General features: G+C 42.3%; 1 protein-coding gene across 1 annotated transcript; it reads right to left on the bottom strand.

Moving 5' to 3' along the window:
- Nucleotides 1-448: 448 nt before the first annotated feature.
- Nucleotides 449-8,658, bottom strand: AP4M1 (adaptor related protein complex 4 subunit mu 1; the record flags this gene model as incomplete). The annotated part of the gene is given in 11 exon segments (XM_074531455.1): nucleotides 449-672; nucleotides 1,715-1,832; nucleotides 2,343-2,393; nucleotides 2,550-2,594; nucleotides 3,355-3,446; nucleotides 4,701-4,807; nucleotides 6,003-6,056; nucleotides 7,022-7,088; nucleotides 7,202-7,264; nucleotides 8,571-8,615; nucleotides 8,617-8,658. Coding segments are annotated over 11 exon segments (867 nt in total), but the record flags the coding sequence as incomplete, so codon positions are not given.
- Between the last annotated feature and the right edge of the window lie 1,270 nt (nucleotides 8,659-9,928).

The following is a 9,928-nucleotide window of genomic DNA, read 5'->3' as shown; positions in this document are numbered from 1 at the left end:
TTCCGGAAGGTTCTCTCACAATCGCAGCACGTAGCTGTCGCTGTGTGTGAGGTAGCGCACCCAGCGCTTCCAGAAGGTTCCAGAACGTTCTCTCTCTCACAACCTCAGCACGTAGGAATCGCTGTGGGTGAGGTAGCGCACCCAGCGTTTCTGGAAGGTTCTGGAAGATTCCGGAAGGTTCTCTCTCTCTCACAGCCGCAGCACGTAGGAATCGCTGTTGGTCAGGTTGGTTCTGGAAGGTTCTGGAAGGTTCCGGAAGGTTCTGTCTCACAGCCTGAGCACGTAGGAGTCGCTGTGGGTGAGGTTTGTTCCAGAACATTCTCTCTCACAACCTCAGCACGTATGAATCGCTGTGTGTGAGGTAGCGCACCCAGCGCTTCCGGAAGGTTCCAGAACATTCTCTCTCTCACAGCCTGAGCACGTAGCTGTCGCTGTGGGTGAGGTAGCGCACCCAGCGCTTCTGGAAGGTTCCGGAAGGTTCCGGAAGGTTCACAATCGCAGCACATATGAGTCGCTGTGTGTGAGGTAGCGCACCCAGCGCTGCCCGGCCCCGCCCGAGAGCCGCAGGAAGCGAACGCGCAGCCCCGAGCACGAGTGGGCCGGGAGCTCGAAGGAGCCGTGGGCAGGACCCAGCTCCAGGCGCCAGCACCGGCTCAGATTTGGAACTTCCAGCTGGAAAAGGAATTCCAGAATTATTTGGGATTTTTGGGAATTTTTTTGCCATTTTTCGCCAATTTTTCAGGATTTTTTGCTGATTTTTCGGGATTTTTTTGTGATTTATTATGAATTTTTTGTGGTATTTTGGGGGTGTTTTTAGGATCTTTAGGGTATTTGGAATTTGAGGGATTTTTGGGAATTTTTGGGGAATATTTGGGGTATCTGTTGAATAGAGCCAAGAGCTGGGAGCCCCCCTGGATTTTGGGGAAATTTTTGTGAATTTTTTGTGATTTTTTTTTGCTTTTTGGGGGAATTTTTTGGGGATTTTTTTGGGGAGGATTTTGGGATAAATTTAAGATTTTTTGGGGGAATCCTGACCTTGAATAGGGCCGAGAGCTGGGAGCCCCCTGGATTTTGGGGAATTTTTTGGTGAATTTTTTGGTGAATTTTTTTGTGATTTTTTTTTTGTTTTTTGGGGGAATTTTTTGGGGATTTTTTTGGGGAATTTTTTGGGATAAATTTGGGAATTTTTGGGGGAATCCTGACCTTGAATAGGGCCGAGAGCTGGGAGCCCCCCTGGATTTTGGGGAATTTTTTGTGAATTTTTTGTGATTTTTTTTTTTGCTTTTTGGGGGAATTTTTTGGGGGATTTTTTTGGGGGAATTTTTTGGGATAAATTTGGGATTTTTTGGGGGAATCCTGACCTTGAAGAGGGCCGAGAGCTGGGAGCCCCCCTGGATTTTGGGGAATTTCTTTGTGAATTTTTTGTGAATTTTTTGCTGATTTTTTTGGTTTTTGGGGGAATTTTGGGGGGATTTTTTGGGGGGAATTTTTTGGGATAAATTTGGGAATTTTTTTGGGGAATCCTGACCTTGAAGAGGGCCGAGAGCTGGGAGCCCCCCTGGATTTTGGGGAATTTTTTGGGGAATTTTTTGTGAATTTTTTTTGAAATTTTTGTGATTTTTTTTAATTTTGGGGGAATTTTTTGGGGAATTTTTGGGGGATTTTTTGGGGGAATTTTTTGGGATAAATTTGGGATTTTTTGGGGAATCCTGACCTTGAATAGGGCCGAGAGCTGGGAGCCCCCCTGGATTTTGGGGATGTCCCAGCGGACGCTGCGCGAGCCCAAATCCAGCTCGGCCGCTTGGTCGGGGCTGCTCAGCTCCTGCGAGAGGCTGGGGGGCGAAAATTGGGGTGAAATCCCCAAAATTCCACCCCCAATCCCAAAATTCCACCCCCAATCCCAAAATTCCACCCCCAATCCCACAGTCCCAAAAACCCAAAAAAATTCGGTTCAAAATCCCCAAAAATTCACCCAAAATCCCTCAAAATTCCCTCAGGTTCAGCCCCTAAATTCAGGTTTTATTCCCAAAATTCCCCCCCAAATCCCAAAAATTCCCCAAAATTTCCCTTTGAGGTTCCCCAAAAAATCGACTTCAAAATCCCTGAAAATTCACCCCAAATCCTCCTGGATTCCACCCCAAAAGTTGGGATTTGATCCCAAAATTCCCCCAGATCCCAAAGTCCCAAAAATCCCCTCAAAATTCCCAAAAAAATGCTCCAAATTCCCTGAAAATCCACCCAAAACCCCCCAAAATTCCCCCAAAATTTGGGATTCACCCCCCAGGACTCCCCAGAACCCCAAAATTCCCAAAAAATTCCCAAAAAATCCCCAAAATTCCCACCTGGAGACGCCTTTGGGCACCGGCAGCTGCAGGCGGACGTTGACGGCGTGGCTGCAAATTGGGGCAAATTTGGGGAAATTTGGGAATTTTTTGGGGAAATTTGGGATTTTTGGGAAAATTTGGGATTTTTGGGGAGTTCTGGGAGTCCCAGGTGGCTGCAAATCCCAGGATTCTCCCAGGAATTCCCAAATTTGCCCCAAATTTCACCTTTTTGGGGGGAGGTCACAGCGCAGCTTCAGGTACAGGCGGATCCTGGGGAAAAAGGCAAAAATTGGGAAAAATTCCCGGAAATGTGGGAGGGAAATCCCAAAATCAATTTGGGAATTCTCTCAGCGGGGTGGGGAAGGGGAAAATCCCTCAAAAAACACCCAAAATTTGGGATATTCCTGAAAATTAGGAGCTAAAATGAGGAAAAAATCCTGAAAATTGGGGAAAATCCCTAAAAATTGGGAGAAAAAGCCAAAAATCGGGAAAAATTCATGGGAATTTGGGAGAGAAATCTCCCCAAAAATTTGGGAATTCCTTCAGGGAAAAAATCCCCCCCAAAAATAAAAAAAACCCTAAAATAAAAAAAAAAATTAAAAGATAAATTCTACAAAATGAGGGGAAAAAATACAAAAAAAAAATTAATAAAAACTCCCCAGAACCTTTGAAAAAACTACTAAAAAAATCCAAAAAGACCAGAAAAATATTCATTAAAAAAATCCCCAAAAAAGCCAGAAAAAAAATCCCCGAAACCAGAAAAAAAATCCGAAAAGATGAGAAAAAAAATCCCTAAAAAATTCACAAAAAACCCAGAAAATAAAACCCTTAAAAAACAACCCAACAAAAATAAAAAGAAACCCAGAAAAATATCCCAAAAAAATCCCAAAGAAATCCTCAAAAAATTAGAAAAAAACAGAAAAAAAATCAGAAAAAAATCCCAAAAAATCCAGAGAAAAAAATCTCAAAAAAGTCCTGAAATATCCAGAAAAAAAGCAGAAAAAAATCCCCAAATGTGTGGAATTTTCACCTCCCGGAGCCGTCGGTGTCCAGCGAGGGGAAGAGGCGGAAGGGCAGCGGCGCCGGGAGCTCGTCCATCACCTGGTACTGCATCAGCGTCATCTGGGGCAAAAATGCACAAAAATATCACAAAATGTCCTAAAAATGTCCCAAAATATTCAAATTCCCCAAATCCCCGTTTTCCCCTAAAAAAATCCCCTTAAAATTCCCTTTTTCTGTCAAAAATCCACATTTTTTCTAAGAAAATCCCCTTAAAATCTCAGTTTTGAGCCTTAAAATTCTGTTTTTCCCCTCAAAAAATTCCCTTAAAATCTCCATCCAAAAATTTGCCATTTATCCCCTAAAAATTCCCTTAAAATCCCAATTTTGAGCCTTAAAAATCTGGTTTTTCCCCTCAAAAAATTCCCTTAAAATCTCCATCCAAAAAATCGCCATTTATCCCCCTAATAATCCCCTTAAAATCCCATTTTATCCTCCAAAAAATCCCCTGAAAATCCCAGGTTTTCCACCCAAAAAATCTCTTTTTTCCTCCCTAACCCCCCCATTTCTTCCCTAAAAAAAATCTCCCCAAAAATCCCATTTTCCCCCTAAAAATCCCCAAAAAATCCCATTTTTTTCCCCTAAAAAATCCCTGAAAAATCCCTTGTTTGCCCCTAAAAATATCCCCTTAAAAATCATTTTCCCCCTAAAAAATCCCAAAAAAATCTCATTTTTCCCCCAAAAATCCCACGTTTTCCTCTAAAAATATCCCCTTAAAAATCCCATTTTCCCCCTAAAAATCCCAAAAAAATCCCATTTTTTCCCCTAAAAAAACGCTGAAAAATCCCATGTTTTCCTCTAAAAATATCCCCCTAAAAAATCCCCCAAAAATCCCCAAAAAATCCCATTTTTTCCCCTAAAAAAATCCCTGAAAAATCCCATGTTTTCCTCTAAAAATATCCCCTTAAAAATCCCATTTTCCCCCTAAAAATCCCATGTTTTCCCCTAAAAATATCCCGTTAAAAATCCCATTTTCCCCCTAAAAAAATCCCATTTTTTCCCCTAAAAAAATCCCTGAAAAATCCCATGTTTTCCCCTAAAAATATCCCCCTAAAAAAATTCCCTAAAAATCCCAAAAAATCCCATTTTTCCCCCTAAAAAAATTCCTGAAAAATCCCATGTTTTCCCCTAAAAATATTCCCTTAAAAATCCCATTTTCCCTCTTAAAAAATCCCATTTTCCCTGTAAAAAATCCCCTAAAAATCCCCAAAAAATCCCATTTTCCCCCTTAAAAATCCCCAAAAAATCCCATTTTTCCCCCTTAAAATTCCCTTTTTTTCCCCGAATTCCCGAATTTCCCCGAATTCCCGATGTCACCTCTCCGGGGTTGGGGGTGACCCTGAGCACGCGGCCGGAGCCGAACTCGTCGAGGCGAACGGAGCCGTGGAACCAAACCTCGTCCACGCGCACCGGCGTGCCGTACCCTGCAACGGTCCGGAAAAATTCCCGAACATTCCCGAAAATTCCACAAAATCCGGGAAATTCACAAAATTCCCCAAAATTCTGGCAAGTCTGGGGGCGGTTTGAGGCGGTTTGGGGTGTTTGAAGTGGAGTTTTAGGGGAAAAACATGGAATTTTTGAGGAGTTTGAAAGGTGACGGAAAGGGAAAATGGGAAATTTTGGGAATTCTGGAAAATTCCAAAGAATTCTGAGACATTTGGGGGGGATCTGAGGGGATTTGGGGCGTTTAAAGTGGATTTTTAGGGGAAAAAAATGGAAAAAAAAGGGAATTTTGGAGGGCTTTGAGAAGTGATGGTGAGGGGAATTTTTGGAATTGCAGAAAACTCAAAAAATTAAAGAAAAATTTTGTGAATTTTCGGGGGCTCTGAGGGGGTTTGGGGCGTTTGAAGTGGAGTTTTAGGGGGAAAATGGAATTTTAGGGGGATAAAAAGGGATTTGAACAGGTGATGGGAAGGGGAAAAATGGCAATTTTTGAGAAAGTTTGGGATTTTTGGGGAAAATTTGGGAATTTTGTTGGGGTCTGAGGTGTTTAAAGTGGGGTTTTAGGGGAAAAAAGGGAATTTTAGGGGACAAAATGGGATTTGAAAGGGGATGGGAAGGGGAAAATTCATGAATTCTGGAAAATTCCCCAAATTCCCGAGGATTTGGGGGCTCTGAGGGGGTTTTGGGGCATTTTAAGGGGATTTTTAGGGGATAAAAGGGGGGAAAAAAAAGAAAATAAAAGGGAATTTTGGAAGGGTTTGAAAGGTGATGGGAGGGGGAAATGGGAGTTTTGAGGAAAATTCAGGAATTCTGGAAAATTCCGGGAAATTTGGAGGGGGTCTGAGGGGGTTTGGGGTGTTTAAAGTGGATTTTTGAGGGAAAAAAGGGGGAAAAAATGGAATTTTGGGGGGTAAAATGGGATTTGAAAGGTGATGGGAAGGGGGGAAATGGGAATTTTGGGGAAAGTTTGGAATTTGGGGGGAATTTTGGGAGAAATTTGGGGAAATTCAAGGGAATTTCGTGAGGGCAGAAGGTCCTGGAAGGGGAAAAAAAGGCGGGAAAAGGGATTTGAGGAGGGTTTTGAGGGGGAATTTCAGGGATTTTGGGGGTTCGGGGTCCTGGCGGGGATTTTGGGGGAGGTTTTGGGGTCCCCGGTAATTCCGGGGGGGGTCTCACCCCTCAGCTCTGATTTTCCCACACAAAATTCCTCCGTGAGGCCGATCCGCAGCTCTGGGGGCACAAAGGGGGCTCAGGGACCCCAAAACCCACCCGGGACCCCCCAAAATCCACCCAAGACCCCCCAAAAATTTTTCAGAACCCCCAAAAGCCCCAAAACCCCAAATTCCTACAAAATCCCCAAAACTTCCCTCAAAATTCCCTCAAATTCCCTTTTCCCGCCCTTTTTTTTCCCTTCCAGGACCCTTTCACCCTCACGAATTTCCCTTTAATTCTCCCTAAAATTCCCCCAAATTCCCTCAAAAACCCCCAAACTTCCCACCAAGAATTTTGTGAGCCTCCAAAATCTCTCCAAGAACCCCAAATTGCCTCAAAATCACAAAAAGTTTCCTCACAATTCCCTTAAATTCCCTTTTCCCGCCCTTTTTTCCCCTTCCAGGACCTTTTCCCCTCACGAATTTCCCTTTAATTCTCCCTAAAATTCCCCCAAATTCTCCCAAAATTTTTAGGACCCTCCAGAATTCATTTCAGGACCCCCAAATCCACCAAAATTCCCCCAAAATTCCCTCAAATTCCCCAAAAATTCCTCCCAACTCCCCCAAATTCCCTTTTCCCGCCCTTCTTTCCCCTTCCAGGACCTTTTCCCCTCACGAATTTCCCTTTCATTCTCCCCCAATTCCCTCAAAATTCCCCCAAAATTTTGTGGAATTCCTCAACTTTCCCCCTCAAACTCCCCCAAATCTGAGATTTTTCCCCCTAAAATTTGGATTTTCTACCTCAAAATTCATTTTTTTTTTTTCCACAGCAAAAATCTGGATTTTCTGCCTCAAAACTGGATTTTTTTCCCTCCCAAAATTGCTTTTTTCCCCAAAAAAAGCCCCAAATTTTATTTTTCTCCCCCCAATTTTTTCAGGCACCCCCTGTAAATTCCAGACCCCCCAAAAACCCCAAAATTTCCCCAAAAAATCCCCAAAAACCCAAAAAAAATCACCAAAAAATCCCCAAAATTTGGGATTTACCTGTGCAGGGGGGCAGGTAGGACTTGAGGCGGATCTCGCCCTGCACGTCGACCTTCAGGGGGGTGCCCTGGCCCAGAAACGCCGATTTTGGGGTTTTTTGGGGTGAAAAACCCAAATTTGGGGTCGGTTTTGGGGTTTTTGGGGGTTTTTTGGGGGAATTTTGGGGATTTTGGGGCTCACGTTGGCGGCGATGACGACCGAGAGGCGCTCGAGGACGTCCACGAACACCTCGGGCTTGGGGGGCTGCAGAGAGTTTGGGGTCACATTGGGAATTTTGGTTTTTTGGGTTATTTTGGGGATTTTTGGAGATTTTTTGAGGTTTTTTTGGGGTTTTTTTGAGGCTTTTTTGTTTGTTTTTGGGGATTTTTTATTATTTTTGTGGGATTTTTGAGGAATGTTTTGGGGAGTTTTGAAGAAACCTGAGATTTTTTCATGCAATTTGGGGGATTTTGGGGATATTTTTGGGGTGATTTTTTGGGATTTTTTGAGGTTCTTTGTTTGTTTTTGGGGAATTTTTGGGATTTTTTTTATTATTTTTGTGGGGATTTTTGAGGAATGTTTTGGGGAGTTTTGAAGAAAGCTGAGATTTTTCATGGAATTCGGGGGATTTTGGGGATATTTTTGGAGCGATTTTTTGGGGTTTTGGGAAAATTTTTAAAACTTTTTGGGGATTTTTTTTTTTTTTTATTATTTCTTGGGAATTTTTGGGGGGAGTTTTGAATCATTTTTGGAGATTTTTTTTAATGGAATTATGGGGGATTTGGGGGGGATTTTTGGGCAATTTTGGGGGATTTTCCATTGAATTCTGGGGGATTTTTTGGGGGTGATTTTTTGGATTATTTTTTTATTTCTAGGGTTTTCCTTTATTAATTTTGGGGGCCTTTTTTGGGATTTGGTGTTTTTTGGGGGGTTGGATTTGGGTGAATTTTGAGTGAATCCAAGCGGGAATTTTGGGGATTTTGGGGATTCTGGGCTGGAATTTCAGGAATTTTTGGGGATTTTGTGAATTCTGAGCTGGAATTTCAGGAATTTCAGGAATTTTGGGGATTTTGTGAATTCTGGGCTGGAATTTCAGGAATTTTTGGGGATTTTGGGAATTCTGGGCTGGAATTTCAGGAATTTTGGGGATTTTGTGAATTCTGGGCTGGAATTTCAGGAATTTTTGGGGGATTTTGAGAATTCTGGGCTGGAATTTCAGGAAGTTTTGGTGATTCTGGGCAGGAATTTCAGGAATTTTGGGGATTCTGGGCTGGAATTTCAGGAATTTTCAGGAATTTTGGGAATTCTGGGCTGGAATTTCAGGAATTTTTGGGAATTTTGGGGATTTGGGGAATTCTGGGCTGGAATTTCAGGAAGTTTTGGTGATTCTGGGCTGGAATTTCAGGAATTTTTGGGAATTTTGTGAATTCTGGGCTGGAATTTCAGGAATTTTCAGGAATTTTGGGAATTCTGGGCTGGAATTTCAGGAATTTCAGGAATTTTGGGGATTTTGTGAATTCTGGGCTGGAATTTTGGGAATTTCAGGATTTTTAGGGAATTTTGGTCCCACCTGGTCTCCCCTGGGGGGGGGGAGGGGTCTCGTGGCCGCCCCCCCCCGGCACCACCCGGCTCTGCTGCGTCTCCGCCCCGAACTGAAAAATGCAAAAATGGGAATTTTTAGGGAATTTGCTTTTTTTTTTCTGGGAATTTCAAGGGTTTTTTCCCATGAATTTGAGGGGTTTCTTTCCCAGGAATTTTCATTTCTTTCCCAGGAATTTGGGGGGTTTTTTTCCCACGAATTTCGGGGCTTTTTCATGGGAATTTTAGGTTTTTTCCTAGGAATTTTGGGGTTTTTTTCCCCAGGAATTTCGGGGTGTTTTCCCCAGGAATTTTGGGGTTTTTTTCCGGGAATTTTCGGGTTTTTTTCCCAAGGATTTTGGTGTTTTTTCCCAGGAATTTTGGTGTTTTTTCCCGGGATTTTTTTTTGTTTTTATCCCAGGAATTTTGGGGTGTTTTTTCCCAGGAATTTTGGTGTTTTTTCCCGGGATTTTTTTTTGTTTTTTTTCCCCAGGAATTTTGGGGTGTTTTCCCCAGGGATTTTGGTGTTTTTTCCTGGAATTTTGGTGTTTTTTCCCAGGAATTTCTGGGTTTTTTCCCGGGAATTTTTGGGTTTTTTCCCAGGATTTTCAGGTTTTTTCCCCAGGAATTTTGGTTTTTTCCCCACGAATTCCATTTTTCCCCCAAATTCAGTTTTTTGGGTTTTTTTTTCCCCAGGAATTTTTGGGTTGTTTTTCCCAGGAATTTTGGGGTATTTTTCCTGGAATTTTTGGTGTTTTTTCCCGGGAATTTTGGGTTTTTTTTTACCCATGAATTCCATTTTTTTCCCCCCAAATTCGGTTTTTTGGGGTGTTTTTTCCCAGGAATTTTTTGGTGGTTTTTTCCCGGGAATTTTTTGGTTTTTTCCCGGGAATTTTTGGATTTTTTTTTCCCAGGAATTTTTTGTGTTTTTACCCATGAATTCCATTTTTCCCCCCAAATTCAGTTTTTTGGGGTTTTTTTCCCTGGGAATTTCGGGGTGTTTTTCCCAGGGATTTTGGTCTTTTTTCCCGGGATTTTTTTGTTTTTTTCCCAGGAATGTTGGTGGTTTTTCCCTTTTTTTTTTTTTTGTTTTTTCCCAGGAATTTTGGGTTGTTTTTTCCCCCGGGAATTTTGGTTTTTTCCCCACGAATTCCATTTTTCCCCCAAAATTCAGTTTTTTGGGTTTTTTTTTCCTGGGAATTTCGGGGTTTTTTTCCCAGGAATTTTTGGGGTGTTTTTCCCGGGAATTTTTGGTGTTTTTTCCCAGGAATTTCTGGGTTTTTTCCCGGGAATTTTTGGGTTTTTTCCCAGGATTTTCAGGTTTTTTCCCTGGGAATTTTGTTTCTTTCC

The sequence above is a fragment of the Zonotrichia albicollis genome, chromosome 36 (genome assembly GCF_047830755.1).
Source record: "Zonotrichia albicollis isolate bZonAlb1 chromosome 36, bZonAlb1.hap1, whole genome shotgun sequence".
Taxonomy (NCBI): Eukaryota; Metazoa; Chordata; class Aves; order Passeriformes; family Passerellidae; genus Zonotrichia; species Zonotrichia albicollis.
Note: the sequence above shows the minus strand (reverse complement) of the source record. Positions and strands in the feature narration are given on the sequence as shown.